At 40.6% G+C, this 17,946-nt stretch overlaps 1 protein-coding gene across 3 annotated transcripts in view; it reads left to right on the plus strand.

Annotated features, from left to right (window-relative positions):
• The first annotated feature begins 10,127 nt into the window (after positions 1 to 10,127).
• KIAA0930 (KIAA0930 ortholog) overlaps positions 10,128 to 17,946 on the plus strand; it is a 54,435-nt gene continuing 46,616 nt past the window's right edge. For all 3 annotated transcript variants that reach the window (XM_042470809.1, XM_042470811.1, XM_042470810.1), the window contains exon 1: positions 10,128 to 10,462. In XM_042470809.1, the coding sequence (XP_042326743.1) occupies positions 10,315 to 10,462 (148 nt within the window). In that variant the 5' untranslated portion in view covers positions 10,128 to 10,314. The remainder of the gene's footprint in view (positions 10,463 to 17,946) is intronic.

The raw sequence follows: 17,946 nt of genomic DNA on the forward strand, positions 1-17,946 counted from the left end.
TTCCAAAGAGCTGCTACAAAGCCCAATTTTTGCATTGTTGCCATCCATCTTATTTTACCATGTCACCCTGACAACTTGTAGAATCCAGTGTTTTTTTCGGCCTAAATCGAAAATCACCGCAGCAATAAACCAACATATTCTTAACACCATCTCCTATTCAAAATTTGCCTTTACCAGTTAATAAAAACTTCACTAATGAACAGACTAAGGCTTTAGCTCATTAATCAACAAAGCAGACTGACAGAAGTGTTCAGCTCATTTTTCCTGACAATGTGTTCATGGATGGGGTGAAATTCTCCTGTAACCCAGCCTCATCTAGTGTGCAGTATGCTGGCTGGATACCTGTGTGATCTGGGACCTCATAACTGCCCCAACAGTTAGGCAGAGTTAAAACAATGTATAGGCCAATATTTTCACGGATGTCCGCTAGAGAGAAAAACACAGAGGTGGAGAAACTTTAGTTTTCTAACTATTGCTATGACTTCTCAAAGCTCCAACTACCATGGTCAATGGTCAGGGATTACAGAATTTTAATGTCAGGATTTTAATTTAATTCAAAATGTCAGGAGAGCCAAAGGTTCGCCAACCATGCTCCAGCAGCCAAGTAAACTAGATAATTCAGGAACTTGCAGCCCAAGATACAGTTTCTAAGCTCTGCCTTGCTGTAGTGTATTTCCAGAACATTCAGAAAGAAAATAAGAGACTGATCACAGAACAGACGGCATTATTCCCCATTCTGAATTTTTTCTGGTTAAATTCCCTGCAGAAATATCCGAGAGATGAGTCCTTTATTTATACAACTTTCATGGTAAGCTTGGCTACATTTGCACTGCAGATATAATCTAGTTTGACAGCACTTTAACTACCATGGCTCAATGCTATGGAATTCTGGGAATTGTAATTTTGTGAGATATTTAGCCTTCTCTGTCAGAGTGCTCTGGTGCCACAAAAAACTACAGATCCCAGAATTCCATAGCATCGAGCCATTGAGGCAGTTAAAGTGGTGTTAAACTGGATTATTGCTGCAATGTGGATGCAACCCTTGTGGTCTGGGATGTTTTAAATAATTTAAGGTTGCTTTAAACAGTTTTAGACTATCTGCTGCTGCCACATTGTAGAAATAAAGCAGTTTGATACCACTTTAATACCATGACCCAGTGCTATAGAGATCTGGGATTTGCAGTTTGGTGAGGCACCAGAACTCTCTGCCAGGGAAGGTTAAGTAGTTCACAAAACTACAAATCCCAGAATTCTATAGCATTGAGTCATGGCAGTTAAAGTAGTGTCAAATTACTTTATATTTGAAGTGTGGCAGCAGCCTTCTTCATTTACAATTTTTAATTTCTTCTTTTGCTGGTTGTACACTGCCCTGAGTTCTTTTGCAGCAGATATAAATATTTTACTAAATAAAGATATATAAAATTACATAAGGAGTTCAATATTTAATGAATGCTTCTCCAAACAGATTTCTTTGTTGCTTTGCTTTTACATCCTCTCATTTCTCAGAAACATTTTCCCATTCATTCTCTTATATGTTCATTAATATTAATAAACAATAGGGTGAAAGTGTCACCTTATTAAATAATTTACTTATTTGCATCTAAGTCATAATGTGTTACATTTGCTACAATTATTTAAAACAGGTATGGTTGAACTGCAGCTCTGGGAAAACCCACAATCTACAGATGAACAGCTAGAGGCACTGGCACCAAATGTAATCCTCGTGACAAATCCATTCCTTATTCTTATCTGTATTGCTAATCCAGAGGAAGACTATATGAGATTGCTATCCTATTTTTAGTATGTACACCTGAGGTATTTAAATGCATATCTATAAAATGGAATGTGTGAGTGTGACAAAGAAGGATGCACACTTATCTGCATTAATTGCAATTCCACTGAGTGTTTACATTATAGTAAAACTATGCATCTGGAACACATGGAAGTAATGCACCACAATTTGTACACTATCCTCATTGTAAAAGAGCAGAGTGAAGTGTAGCTCTGTGATGAAGTAACATTATTATAATGCTGGCTGAAGGCTGAAGTTCAAAGGAAGAACTAATATAAATTGTTCTGTGTTTATTTTGCAAAACATGGTTGCTGCCTGTGAAGTATTTGGGTTTGGACAAAAGCAGGTTGTGGGCCAGAGTTACTTGAGTCATTGAGCAAGTGATATTTTGTCCTTCTGTTAGGTATACTACTCCTTGAATGAAGAGTTCAGTTGCAGAAGTTTCAAAAGAATAGAATGTGCAATCTTGTGTCTTTGACAGTTGTTGCTTGGTTGTCTAGGGCTTTGTGGAAAGGGCTCTGAAAAAAATGGGAAAATTTTCTCTTCTTTTCATGCCTTTTTAGGAAGTTGCACTAACACTTTTTTTTGTCTTGCAAACAGTTAAACTACACTGATCATTCTGTGGCCAGGTTTGTCAAGGCAGAGTTGACCTACAATATGGAACAGTGAAGACTGAGGATGCTCAGTAGCCTTGGAATATTGCACCAGCTGAATATTATGCCTCAGAGGAAGACAAGGGCAACCTACCCCCGAACAAATCTTGCTAAGAAAACCCTGTGATAGGTTCACCAGAGAATCTCCATAAGTCAGAAGGGATATGAAGGCAACAAAGTGCTTGGGCAGAGAAAATGGAGGAATGTCAAATGGGCAAGCGTAATGGGGATTAGCAGAGACAGTGAGTGTTCAAGAACAACAACTGGCATGCAAGAAGGCTCCAGATGTATAGTCCTGGCAGAAAGGATTGGTATAAGGCAGCAAATCATACTTGCAGGAGAAAATGGGTACTGAAGGAGAGAAACTATTGGTACCAGTAATTGTTATATGAATCTGGCGTCTCACTTGGAACAATTCTCTGTGCCATTGGTTGTGTCCATTACACCAGCTGAGTCCCACTACTTAATCTCTTTCTTAATGTAGCAGTTATATGTTTTGGTTCTTGCCTTTCCTGTTATCTGTACATGCTTTTGTGAGGACCCCAGCCTCTAAAGAAGGAATGTGCAAACATGCCCAATATTGGACAGGGCACCTGCCTCCATGAGTGATGTTGCATTATTTTTGGCTTCTTTTTTTCCAGCCAAGCTGGCCCATTTGCAGAGATGTTGGTGAATGAGCTAATCTCAATCTCTCTCTCTCTCTCTCTCTTTTGATAAAATTACCAGCTTGGTAAATGAAGGGAATGCTGTGGATATAGTATATCTTGATTTCAGTAAGGCCTTTGACAGGGTTCCCCATGACATTCTTGCAAACAAGCTAGTGAAATGTGGGCTAGACAAATTAACTGTTACATAGATTTGGAATTGGTTGACTGGCTGAACCCAAAGGGTGCTCAACAATGGCTCTTTTTCATCCTGGAGAGAAGTGACCAGTGGGGTCCCACAGGGGTCCGTCCTGGGCCCAGTGCTATTCAACATCTTTATCAGCGACTTGGATGACAGAATTGGGGGCATACTTATCAAATCTGAAGATGACACCAAACTAGGAGGAGTAGCTAATACCTCTGAGGACAGGATCAAAATTCAAAATGACCTTACTAACTTAGAAAGCTGGGCCAAAGCTAACAAAATGAATTTAAACATGGAGAAATGTAAGGTACTGCACTTAGGACGGAAAAATGAAATGCACAGATATAGGACGGGGGAAACCTGGCTGAACGATACTACATGTGAAAGGGATCTGGGAGTTCAAGGAGACCACGAGTTGAACATGAGTCAACAGTGCGATGCGGCAGCTAACAAGGCAAATACGATTTTAGGCTGCATCAATAGAAGTATAGTGTCTAGAGCAAGGGAAGTAATAGTGCCACTATATTCTGCTCTGGTCAGGCCCCACCTGGAATACTGTGTTCAGTCCTGGGCACCACAATTCAAAAAGGACATTGAGAAACTGGAGCATGTCCAAAGGAGGGCAACCAAAATGGCGAAGGGTCCGGAAACCATGCCCTATGAGGAAGACCTTAGGGAGCTGGGGATGTTTAGCTTGTAAAAAAGAAGGTTAAGAGGTGATATGATAGCTCTGTTTAAATATTTGAAGGGTTGTCTTATTGAGGAGGGAGCAAGCTTGTTTTCTGCTGATCCAGAGAACAGGACTCAGAACAATGGATGCAAACTTCAGGAAAAGAGATTCCACCTCAACATTAGAAGGAGCTTCCCGACAGTAAGGGCTGTTCAACAGTGGAACAAACTCCCTCGGAGTGTAGTGGAGTCTCCTTCCTTAGAGGTCTTTAAACAGAGGCTGGATGGCCATCTGTTGGGGATGCTTTGATTGAGATTTCCTGGATGGCCCTTGTGGTTTCTTCCAACTCTATGATTCTATCATCTCACCCATGAAATAGATGGCTAGAAAGAGAGTAATAAGAAGCTGCCTGATGCTGATCTGTCATTCCATTGGTGCCCAATTTTACGTCCCAAAATGTTATCAGAGAATTTCTAGTATCTTGCTAGCAAGGAGTTATTGGAGCTGCAGTCCAACATGGTCTATCTGAAGTGGAAAACCAATCACTTCAGGCTGCTGAGGTCTCCTTATTTGTTACTATTAGATCATAGCTTGGAATTCTTTGATGCTAGAGGACTGCAATTGAGACAATGCTACCACCAGGCTATAACCCTTTTTTACTTCTCTGTGTTAGAGAGACATGGTGCATGGAACACAGCCAAAGAGATTTAGCTAAGAACCAGGAAATCCCTAGTTAATATCTCACTTCTATAATGAGCTTGCTTAGAATAGTATTTGAAAAAGCATATCAGCCACTCTCTTCCACACAACAATGCTAATGTTCTTTTCTGTGTTGCTGAAAGGATCAGCAAGGCAATGGTTGTGAACCACTTTGAAATTCTAAAATCCTATGTACTATGTGTACTTAACAGTTCTTAAGAGAAAATAGATAATTGTGACAAACAAGTTATGAAATTTCACAGGTTTTTACATTGACAAGGTTTCCAGCAATTTTTTTTTAACTGTTATGTCATAGAAAGCATTTCCGGAAACGGTCAGCTTACTAAATCAATAGCATATTGAGCACATGGAATCCACTGTTCATAAAAATCATTTTCAAATATTCTGTTTAACTATACCACAAACAAATAATTTAATTATGGTAATTATTTTTAAGCTTATTTGTTTTGTTTTATAATTAAATTCTATGTTTCCATATACAGTGGACCCTTGTTATACGCTGGGGTTTGGTTCCAAGATCCCCCGTGTATAACAAAATCCGTGTATGCTCAAGTCCCATTAAGTATAATGACATAACAAAATGGTGTCCCTAATAAAAAATGGAACATCAAGGTACATTTATACTTTTTTGGAACATTTTCAAACCGTGTATGCTTAAATCCGTGTATAAAAAATCCGTGTATAAGAAGGGCCGACTGTACTGTACCTTTCTGTCGGTGTAGCATGTTTTTCTTTAATTTGATTCAGCACAGGTTTATTGATTAAAAGATTATGGCTTAAATTTTGTAATAACGATCCCGAAGTTTTATTGTAAATATATGTTGTTGTATGCCTAATGAAGGTTGAATGAATGATTATTTATTTGTTTGTTTGTTTATGGTATTTATACCCCACCCTTAAGCCCTAAAGGCTATAAAAGAGTCTTTCTCACACAGAAAAAGAAGGAAAATGGAGTACTCTTCTTTGCATTATATCTTCTCCTGAGATGGAAAAAATATCTCTGCTATTTATTTCTTGGTTTTAAAAAATGGGCTTCCTGACAGAATAATAGAGCAGCAAGTATTTTGGACAGTTTCCCCACAATATTTGAACTCCTAAAGTGTTCTGGATTATTTTTCTGTGCAGAGAAACACCTGGCATGTTTGTGAAAGAAACATAGGACGACATGGGTTTCGTGCACCAAACCAAACTGAACCAAACCAAACTGAAAAAATAACAACAACCCAACATGTATTTTTCCGTGCAGAAAAAATCCTTTGCAACCCTTTGGGACATGAGAATATTGTACAATAATATTGTCGACGGCTTTAGGTAGAAAATTACAATAGTCATTTCATCCCTGCATATAAGAATTACATAATCAAGGATTTACATCTTTAATTATCTCTACTTCTGTCTCCTTCGGCAAGAATAACATTGTCCGACATTGTAGTCAGCATAGTCAATGGTGAAGACAAGATGGGAGCTGAATTCCAGCAACATCTGCAGAGCCACAAGATTCTAACTCCTGGCCCTCAGCATATCTGCCCAACAAACCCTAGAAACAGGAAGCATCTTTTTCAATGAGTTTAGGGAACCAGCATTCTGAAAGAAAGTGGTAACTACAACCTGTAACAGAAAACTCTCATCACGTCACCTCACCACTTCAAATTTCACTTTGAGGGTGTGTGGGAGAGTTTATGATTGTTGAGGTGACATAAAACTTGACTAAAGATTGGGAAATTAGCCTCTCTATAGAGGCTAAAATGGACCCTACATTGCAGAGCTCTGAAATAATGTGTGTTACTTTGGTAACCAGAGGCATAGCTCAGATAACAAAAAGGTTACATTTCTTTTTATACCTGCCCTGGCCCCCTTTTGTTCTCTTCCTCTGTTTAGCTGCAAGTTGTTGTTTTTCAGCAGCAGCAGCATCACTGGATCATGGAGGGCTGGAGAAACACAGGCTTTTGGTGTCAGGTTGCCCCAGAATGTCTACAGTTATCAGTGCAATAAAGCTTGAACTGGGAGAGAATGGGATTCTGCTCTAAGTGATTCCACTGTGTATGTGTGCACCTGCCTAGAACAGGCAAGGTAAACAGCAGCCGCCACCAGCATCTCTTATTTAGCATGCACGAACAGCAAAACAGAGAAAAGGGGAGATTGCATAATCCTGCCTCATCAGCATGTAAAAATATTGGACACTGAAATGGAAATCATAAGTGGGGTGGTGCAAGAAAAAGCAATTCCTGAATGCACTTCAGGAGCAGGTCTCTAGAATGTTCAAACTGCTTTTGTCTACTTATACAAGGCTCACATGACCTGTTTGTTCCATTTCACATGTGCATATTGGTTTTTTTTAAAATGAAAAATGTGTTGAAACATATTGAATGTTTTTTTTTTTTTGCGATGTAGGAACCTATTTCTATTATTTCAGTGTTATTTCTACCTCTGGTATGCCCAATGGCATCCCCATCCCTGGTGACACCAAAAGGTTGTGATCTTCACTACAATGGCAAAGCTGACCTGCATTCATCCCTCTCCGCTACCAGTGCAGCTGAGATGTCCTCATGAGGCCTCCGCCGCCAAGTTGGAAGAGGTGTGCTCAGGCCTCTCCTTGGTCAATGTAGTGGAGGTCTCCTCATGGCGGCATTTACCGCTGTGGCAAAGCCAGAAGAGGTGTGCTTGGGCTGCTCCTTTACCATCTTGGTGGAGGCCTTCTCATGAGGAGGCAAAGCCTGGAGGAACGCAGTGGAAGGAGGCCTGACCAGATGTCACTCCTCTTCTGGGATGTCACCATGTGCACGCTGCATCCCCACAATCCCTAGTGACACCACTAACACATCTACATCATGAACTGAAGTATGCCTTTTTGCAGTAGCAAGCTAGAATGGGGTTGCGTACCTGCAATGGTGAGGGCTATACTTCACTAATAATAATAATAATAATAATAATAATAATAATAATAATAATAATAATAATAATAGGATTTATTTATATGCCGCCCAATCACTGGGAATCCAGGCGGCTTACAACAGGGGGGATAATAGACGGTTCCCTGCCCTCAGGCTTACAATCTAAAAAGACACGACACAAAAGGAGAAGGGAATGGTGGGGGGGAAGGGATCAGGTCCAGCAGTTCTTCTCTCCCTCTGAGGCCTGGACCAAGGCAGATGGACTGGAGGAAGGGCTCTGCTTCTTAATCGAGGCCGGGCCCGATGGCGTTGGGCCTGTCCTTTCACTCCCTAGGCCAGAAGATGACACTACTTTTCACTACAGTCAGCCCACCTTATCCATGGATTTTTTATCCATGGATTCAAACATCCATGGTTTGAAAATATTCAGAAAAAGCATACATCCCAAAGAGCAAACCTTGATTTTCCATTTTATATAAGAAACACCATCTTGTTATGCCATTGGATTGACTGAGACTTGAACATCTGTGGGTTTTGTTATCGATGGTGGGTCCTGGAACCAAACCCCAGCGGATAACAAGGGCCCACTGTAAAATGTTTCAGTGCAACATAATAGGATTTCTGCTTCTTATCCATTTACTGGGTATCTTCTGATTGAACCTGAGCAATGGGAGGTGGAAGGGTCATCATAGGAATAGTTACCCATGTGGCCCTTCTTTGTGGTGTGGGATACAGCTAATGAGGACCAAACACAAAGAAGGTGGGAGGGTGCAAGAATTGCACTAATAACATCAGCTGCCTAGAGATACAAGTTAGTTGCAATTTTTTAAAAAGGTTAGCACATCTTTTCTGATTTCTTCCTTGCTTCCCAAATAAGAGATTGCTAGGGTGATGCCATGTTCATGGTGCAGTGGCCACCATAGGCTGTTGCCACACTGCAAAATGAATGCCGTTTGATACTGCTTTAACTGTCATGGCTCCATCCTACGGGAATCCTGGGGTTTGTAGTTTGTTGTGTCACCAGAGCTCTCTGACAGAGAAGGATAAAGATCACACGAAACTACAAATTCTAGAATTCCATAGCACTGAGCCATGGCTCAATGTGTGTCAAAATGAATTAAATCTGCAGTGTAGATACAGCAGTAGACAGCAGGGATTTAGCAGGGACAGGAATGGGGAAGGAAAAGAGATTACTAAATGCTTCTGCCTGCTGACACACAGCATCCGTGTGCAGGGCACATGATATCTGTGTGGTTTGATGAGAGGAACCAGAAAGCATTTTCCTGTGTTCTTCAATGGCACAAGAGGAACAGTAATTGGAACTTGTTAGTTATGAATAACCCAAAGAGGTATGTTTTGGACTGCAGTGACAAGTAAATTGCTAGGTGATCAGAATACCATAACGGATTCCTTTTAAAAAGTAAAACCCCACAACATTCTTTTTCTTCCTTTTGTTCCAGGCAGGGTTTTTATGCCAAAAACCTTTCAGGAACTGAGTGTTTTCAAAGAAAGGGCACTAAGAATGTGTTGCATTGGAAAGTGCCTTTGTAGCTAGTAGAGTATTCTCTCTAGGAATCTCTGGGTCCTCCAGCGCAACTTTTACAGTTGACCATAGAGTTGCACTGGAGGACCTAGATATTCCTAGAGAGAACATATTGATCAAATCTGTGAATAATCAAAGCTGCAAATATCAAAGCCTCAAATATGGAGGGATGAGTGTATATAGTATTATATACTCTCTCTCTCTCTCTCTCTCTGTATATATATTATATATATATATGATATAATATAGCATAATATATTGTGGGCCCACAACATACTATATTATATATAGTATATATAATAATATATATTATATATTTATTATAATATAATAATATAATATTATACTATAATAAATTATATAATATATATAATAAATTATATATATTATATAATATTATATTATACTATAATAAATTATATAATAAATTATATTATATTAAATATTATATTATATTATAATATATTACAATAAATATAATATAATAATATTATAAATATAATATACTATAAATATAATATACAATATAATATAATTTAATATAATATAGTATGTTAAATATAATATACTATAGCATAATACTATAATATGATATACTTATATATATATTATATCATATACATAGTATACATTATACAATATATAATATATTATATAATATTTATAATTATATATATATATATATGTGTACATAGTATTATAGTATTATGGTGCTAGAGCCAGACAATAAGATAAGGCATTCCCCTCAGTCCCTCCTGGCCTTTGTCTTATGATTGCAACCACTGACAGAATAGACTTGGAGGGTGGGGAAGGGGGGCGGGGCTAAGAGGGCCGGTGTGGCGCGAGGCGGCCTCTGCATGGGCGACGTCAACGGCATCCCAAGCCACGCCCCTCCGCCTCGTGGGTGCCGGGCGCCGCTTCCTGATTGGCCCGCAGAGCCGGGGGGCGGGGCCGCGCGACTCTGTTGCAGGAAGTGTCTGAGGTTAACTCAAAAAAGAGGAGGAGCAAAAGGAGGCTCTTTCTCAGCTGAAGGGCGGGAGGCGGAAGTGGCTCCTCTTGGAGCCTCCGAGGGACTGCGCTCCTCCTCGCTCTCTTATCCAAGGGAGGAAGGCAAGGCTTTGCAGCCCAGGGAGCCCGAGGGAGGTGGTGCCTCCGTCGCCGCCTGCGATGCCACCCTTTTCGGGGGCGTCGTCGTCATGGCATCCTTGCGGAGTCTGGGCCCGGCTGGGCAGAGGGAAGAGGCGGAGGACGGGGGCGAGCTGGACCGCTCTCTCCAGCAGATGCTCCGGGCCATAGTCGAGGAGAGGAACCGCATCAGCATCCGCCACGAGATCAGCGGCCTCGGTGAGCTTGGTTTGCTAAGGCTGAATCCACACTGGGGAAATAACCCGGTTTGAGAGCGCTTTAACTCTTTGTCTGGTTCAAGTGCTATGGAATTCTGGGAGTTGTAGTTTATTGCTCCGCTCTGGGCCCACAACAAACTCCAACTCCCAGAATTCCATAGCCTTGAGCCACAGAGAGAGTTAAAGCGGTACCAAACTGGGTTATCTCTCCAGTGTGGATGGGGTTTAAATCCCAACTCTATGGTCATCTTCATTTGCGGGATGCTTTAAATGCGCTTTAATCTCCCTTTAATGCTGGAATGAGCCCCCAGTGTGTGATAACCCTAAATGCAACGCTGGCATTGATTATGCTTCAGGGCTAGCTCAAATCAGGTGCCATACTTTTGGGCATGCGAGGTGATGATGAGTGGTTCTCTTTATCCTGAGATAAAGTTCGCCCTTGGTATCTATTAGGGTTTGGATCCAGGACCCCGCATCATGGGTACCAAAATCAGTGGATACTCAAGTCCCATTACTTATAATGGCATAGTAAAATGGTGTCCCTTATATAAAAAGGGGATACTGTGATCTACAGCAGCATGTGAATGACTCATAGTCTTGGGGTTTGCTTTGACAGACCTGAGCAAGAAGCGAACTTTGCTTGTGGTCATATTAATCTGGCAGCTGTTTGTTGGAGAAAGACAGAACGCAATCACTTCTAATGCCTTTGAAAACTAAAGGTGTGGCAGCGGTTTTGTTCTTCTTCTTTCAGTCTCTGCCTTTGTCTCAGGAGTTGTTAATATAGGTATGTCTGATCCGCTCGACACTTTATTGGGGTCATAACTATAAAGAGACGCAGGAGATAGGAAGGGCTCTTTCTGATGACTTGTTTAAAAGATGCAGCATTGTGTTTAAGTTGAAATCCATGTGGATTGGATTATAGTCTTCTTTACTGCTTTTAGCTACATTGACCCAAATGGCCACGATGTCCTCTGTTCAGTTATTTCCCTTCATTGTCCATCTGTTTTGTTTTGACCGAGGCCCGTAATGTATGGTGCATGGATCCTATTGTTAGCCTCACCCCAGCGCAGGGGCATTTTGTATGTGTGGCCTGCGTAACAGCTGAAGACCTCATGCCACATTGGAGCAATGCATTGCCAGCTGTGAAGGAATCTGATAAAGCAGCATTGACTTCCTGCCTCTGGGGAAAACAGAAATAAAGCCGTATCTTGATGCAGAATGAACAGTGAAACCTGGTATGTATTTTAGAGTCAAGAATGCAGTGTAAACAAAGAGCAGCTTTCCTCCATCCCATTTCCACCTCAAGAAGAAACCAGGCCTTTGTTTTGCCAAACGGGACTCTGTTGTTTTTTCCATGATTCTGATTCAAGACCTGTTGCTCATCTTCATCAAACATGGCTCTAATTTCAAGGTAATTAGAATTGAAAATCGTAATCTCCTTTCTGTTCCTCCTCCTTTTGAAGAAGTTAATCATAATCTCATACAGACATACTTCCCCAAATCCTGTAAATTGCTTTTAAAAACTGTTTTATCTTCACTCCAATGATCCCGAGGGATATTGGGGGCAGGGTTGTTTCTCAGTGAAGAGATGAGCAATTCTGGACAAGCGCTTTCTGGCCATAGCTGGTTCTAGAAAATGGACCATGTTTACCTCAAAGTTCATAGAAAGTAGTGGCGAGGCCAAACTCCCAACTTCAAAGAGTATTCACTCTATAACACTTGCCAGCATTCACCAGGATAGGGCTCCTATGGCATAGGAGTAGAATAGATGTGGAAATCACTCCCTGAAGCTTGGAAGTTTGAAAACCATTGATATGGAAAAGCATCTTGTGCTGCTGTTCTTTGAACATCCTTTTATTTGTTTTGCAATCCTGCCTATTTATTGCAACCCCATTGTAAACTCCTAAGTTATTGCAAAAGAGTATTCAGAAGAATCCCCAGCTCAAAGCAGGCTTTGGTTGGGCTGAGTCTTGCCTCTGGCTTCTCTTGGCCATTTCTCTATTACAGTGATGGCGAACCTATGGCACACGTGCCAGAGATGGCACTCAGAGCTTTCTCTGTGGGCACATGTGCTGTTGCCCCAGGAGAGAATTTGCCAGAGTTTGTTACTAGAAAGCCATAGGGACATGGCACTTTGCAATAAATAAGTGGGTTTGGGGTTGCACTTTGGGCACTCGGCCTCTAAAAGGTTCACCATCACTGCTCTATTATGTGCCGCTGCGACTGAGACTTTCCTCCTACTGTAGGAAATGTTTGATTGTTTATCTGTACTCACAGTAATATCTTTTACATTCTTTTTTAAAATTAAGTTTTTATTTAACTTTTAACAACAAGGTTAATAGCAGTTTTATAGACTTTTCCGTTATAATTTGAAATGACATGGTTATTACATTAAGCATACTCACATCTGAATCAGACCCTCCCTGCTTTGAATCAGCGACTTCATAGTATCTGTTAAGGCCTGCTAAGTGCATTGTGGAATTGTCTTTATTAAATGGATACTCAAGATTCTCTTGTCCTTTCCCAACTGTTACTCATTCTAGGAACACCTTTAGAAAACAGTAAAAAACGTAAGCTTGAGAAAATATATATGTCTTCATCCATTTCTTTAGGAAAATATTGTGAAATAACTGCCAAGCAAACCAGCAAGAATAAGTGGGATTCTAAATGCAGTATTAGTCTCTGTCAAAATGACTCAGGGTATACTGTTTTTTCCTGTAGTTTAAGGTGGTGGTTTCCTAGGGCAAGTATGTATGAACCTGCATGTGATCACTTCTGTAAAATGTTCGTAGACATTTTTTAATCTGTTGTTGTGTGTCTTCAAGTTGTTTCTGCCTTGCGGTGATCCTAAGGTGAACCTATCATGCGGATTTCCATGGCCAAGCAGGAATTTGAACCCTGCTCTCCAGAGTTGTAGTCCAATGTTCAAACCACTACACTATACTGGCTCTTTGTTTAATTTACTTAATATATTCTTTGCTGCCTTTTAAGTTTACTGTTCCTGTGTTACTAACCGTACAATTCAACATGAAATAATTACTGGCAACTTAAATTTAAACCTTAATTTTCTTAATAAATACATTATGTTAAATTACAGTGACCTACGGTAAACAACAAAGCTATGTTTTAAATTGGATAGGTTTTACAGTATCTGCTGTTAAAGGCGGCTTTGTCTTATGCAACCCTCTGAATGAGAGCTCTCCACGAGACCCTGTTATTAACAGGCAGGCTCAAGCCTTGATTTATTGAATCAGTCCATGTACCTTCATAGCCATGGATTCTTTATCCATGGGTTCAACCATCCATGGTTAGAAAATATTAAAAAAAAAATATACATTCCAAAAAGCAAACCTTGAATTTGCCATTTTGTACAAGGGACATCATTGTAGTTAATGACCTGAGCATCCATGACTTTTGTCATTCATGAGAGGTCCTGGAATCAAACCTCAGTCAATACCAGAGACCCACTGTATGTATAATACAGTCTTCATCTTTTCTTACTGCTTTTCATTTAACTGAATGTTACTGTCTTTTCAGTGAGTTGTCACCTCACGATATGTCCAAAGTACAGTTTCTCCAGTTTACATCTTACTGTTTCATAATAGGGTTTTCAAAGTAAAAAAATACAGAAGTAATTTATCAGTGTTGCCACCTGCACAGCACTAAGAAGATTTAAAGTGCCACTGCTGTTACCTCAGAGAGCTCCTCTGACAGTGTCACCCCCCTCACTGCCTGCTGCTCAGTAGCTTCTCCTCACTGAATTTGTTTATTAAGGATATACACATTATACAAGATGTTGTTTGGGGATGTTGCTTTGACTCTTGAAGTAAAAAGGAGAACAGATTTAATATTTAAAGGCAATCACAGCAGGTTCTTCACCTCCAGTCTGATGATCTACCTGCACTGTCAGATGTCCATTTTAATTATGTAAACTTCTGGGTCAATCACTTTGGGTAATCCTCTTTGATTCAGGTATACAGCACATCCTTTCAGTACATGTGTAGCTCAGATGCCGTGATTTGAGTGCTGGACTAAGACACTGGGAGATGAGGGTTTGAATCCCTGCTTGGCCTGGGAAACTCATCAGGTGACTTTGGACAAATCACATCTCTCAACCTCAGAGGAAGGCAAGGGCAAGCCCCCTCTAAAAACAAATTCTGCTAAGCAAACCTGTGATAGGTTCCCCTTAGGGTTGCCATTAGTCAGAAATGACTTGAAAGCACACAGCAACAACAAATACCTCAATTAATGAAGTTACTTCTTTAATAGAAAGTTTGGTACAAGAGGCAGAAATAACATGGAAAGAATAGGGATGAGTTCCTAGATTACAAAAAAGAAGCATGGTGGAACATGTTTCAGCAAACATTTTACCCAAAACTAACAATATGGACAAGTGAAATGACAAAACCACGGCAGATAAGCTTTGCAATGGAAGCAAACATTTGAGCCTTCTAAAGACCACTTGAAAGCATCTTCCAAAATGTATCCAGGAATGATTTTTTTTCTATACCCATCTTCCACTTTTCATATGACGTCTATTTTGGTGGCTAAACCTAGAAAGCTCTTTAAAAAACACAAGCTGAGGGGTAGCATGCTGATCTACTTCCCTTTCTGTTTTGCTCTTTATCCATGCTCAGTAAGGGATTCTGGAGGCAGCTGCTGTTTATCTTGCCTGCTCTAGGCAGCCACGCATAACTACAGTAGGCTCAGTTAGAGAAGAATCCCACTCTTTCTCAGCTCAAGATTCATTGCATTCTTTACTGTAGCCATGCTGCTACAAACGAATACTGAAAGTCTGTGTTTCTCCAACCACGTTTCACCATCCTTTCAATTTTGATACTGCTACAAAATTTTGCTAGATAGAGGAGAAGGAGCGAAGTGAGCACTGAGCAGGCGTGAGCAGACTTTGTAAAAAAGAAGTCACTTCTTTGTTAGAAGCTTTGGTAACTGAGGTATGGACATCACCCTCCATTTTTTCCTTGATGGTTGGCTCCTGGGGTGATCTTCCATTCAAGCACCAATAAGGTTGTGACTATTGTACATTTTCACATAGCTACATATATTTTGAAAACATTTTAGATCCTTAAAATTGGAGGAGGGGTTGGTTTTGTTCTAAGATACTGACCTAATATGCTTCAAGTTTTCTTTTAGTCTGAATCTGAAAATGACAGAGGAAAGGGTACTGTTGATTTGAAGATGCTGAAAAACAGAGGTCATATACAACAGCATAGATGTAGGAAACTCAGTGCTTTCCAAATGACTGTGGTGTCATTTATGGGTTTATGGGAGCTGTGGTCAAAAGCATTTGGAGGGCACTATGTTGCCATTGTTATTGTTTGCCTTCAAGTTGTTTCTGACTTATAGTGACTGTGGGGCGACCCTGTCATGGGCTTTCTTGGCAAGATTTGTTCAGCGAAGGGTTGCCATTGCCTTCCCTTGAGACTGACAGAGTGTTTTCATGGCTGAGCAGGGAATCAAACCCTGGTCTCTAGAGTCATAATCCAGCACTCAAACCCTTTGCCACACTGGATCAGGACCGGGCCTGTGTGGTCGCCACAGTCCCAGCGCGATCGGGGCTGGCGCGGTCTTGGTGCTATCCCTTTGGCCCATATGTTTCAGGTCTCAGTCTTACATTTATCACTAATTACTGTTGCTGGTTCCATGCCAAAAGAAAAAAAAGTTAAAAAATTAATTGCGCACAGCAGCAAAAAAAGATGATCTGACACCCATGTGAGGAAAAAAAATACTTTTTTGACAAATTAGTCTACTGCCAGAATCATTCAGCTATTTGTACAGAGGCATTAGCTGTAAAATATCTAGTATGAGTTGGTGCCACTATGGTACATGCATGCCTATGTACAATAAAGCAGTGCGTGTGCTACACCATGACTTGGTAGAAATGTCAGAAGAACCTTGCTGGGTCAGACAAGGTGTCTATCTAGTCCAGTATTCTGTCTCCCTCAATGGCTATAACCAGATGTTTTTTTGGAAGTACACAAGAGGCCTGTTCTCTTTCGTCATTGCTGATAGCCATGCTATTTCTTTTATTACAGTAGGATATTTTTTTCTCTTGCCCACCTAGGTCCCCAAAAGTGTTGTACAGTAAAATATAAAAAACATGATAGGAACAAAACATTTTTTAAAAAACAGTTGAACACTATTTTAGAAGGCAACCCAAATAATATACTTTCAACTGTCTGTTGGAAGCGCAGCAAAGGATAGAGCCACATTGACTTCTCTTGAGAGGGCATTCCACATTCAAAGTGCTGGGAAGGAGAATCACCTTTCTTGTGTACTCTACAGTCTAGTTTCTTGGGGCTGAGGGCCTCCACTGAAGATCTCAAATCCCAGCCAGGTGCATATGGGAAGGGATGGGCTTTCAGATGTTTTTAGATGTTATAAATCAAAACCAGTGCCTAAAATTGAGCCTGGAAACAAAATACAAACAAGTTAGCTTGCAGATTTGTATTTTAAAACTTGTTAAGCCCTTAAAAAAGCATTACCTCAGCCAGTGATGGCGAACCTATGGCACGCGTGCCAGAGGTAGCACTCAGAGCCCTCTCTGTGGGCACTCATGCTGTCACCCTAGCACAGAGTTTGCCAGAGTTTCTTACTAGAAAGCCAGAGGGACGAGGCACTTTGCAATAAATAAGTGAGGTCTGGGTTGCAGTTTGGGCACTCGGTCTGTAAAAGGTTCACCATCACTGACCTAGGCCTATGGCTGCATTGTGTGGCTTTAAATTGGGTAAGTCAGTTGTGTAATGTCTTACACAGCTGATCCTTTTGGGCAGTCCTAAATACACTGGTTCATTGAAAACCCCACACTCTAATATTAATGGATAGGGAGAAAACAAAAGACCTCTCTCTCCCTACATGTTCTCTATATTCTCAGCAGTTTGTAAATACGGTATATACTAATGTATAAGTCTAGAAATTTAAGTTCACAAATGCCCCCCCCCCCAAAAAAAATCTGGGTTGACTTATCAACAGGTCAATGTAAGTATTTGTACTTTAAGGTAGGTAAAGGTATTCCCCGTTGACAAAGTTGTCAAGTCATGTCCGACCATAAGGGGTGGTGTTCATCTCCATTACTAAGCCGAAGAGCTAGCATTGTCAGAGACTACTCTGTGATCATGTGGGCAGCATGATTGTAGAGAACGTTGTTTACCTTCCCACCAGAGTGGTTACCTGTTTATTTACTTACATTTGTATGCTTTCGAATGGCTAGGTTGGCAGAAATTTGTACTTTAACTCTTTTCAAAAAAAGGAACCATCCCCTTCTCTGAGTAGAGTGGCGAAAGGCAAGAGCTTAGTCTGTCCTGGGAGTACCTAAAAGAGGCTTTGACCTCTTTATACTCTCTCCACTGTGGTGCTGATTTTGACCTTTTTGAATGTCTGGATGGGAAAATAGAGGCGATGGTAGCTCTTTGATGCTTCCCCTCAAAGGAGCATCAAGAGAATTCAGGCTTTGAAGGATCTGAATAA

This window comes from Sceloporus undulatus, chromosome 5 (genome assembly GCF_019175285.1).
Source record: "Sceloporus undulatus isolate JIND9_A2432 ecotype Alabama chromosome 5, SceUnd_v1.1, whole genome shotgun sequence".
Lineage (NCBI taxonomy): Eukaryota > Metazoa > Chordata > Lepidosauria > Squamata > Phrynosomatidae > Sceloporus > Sceloporus undulatus.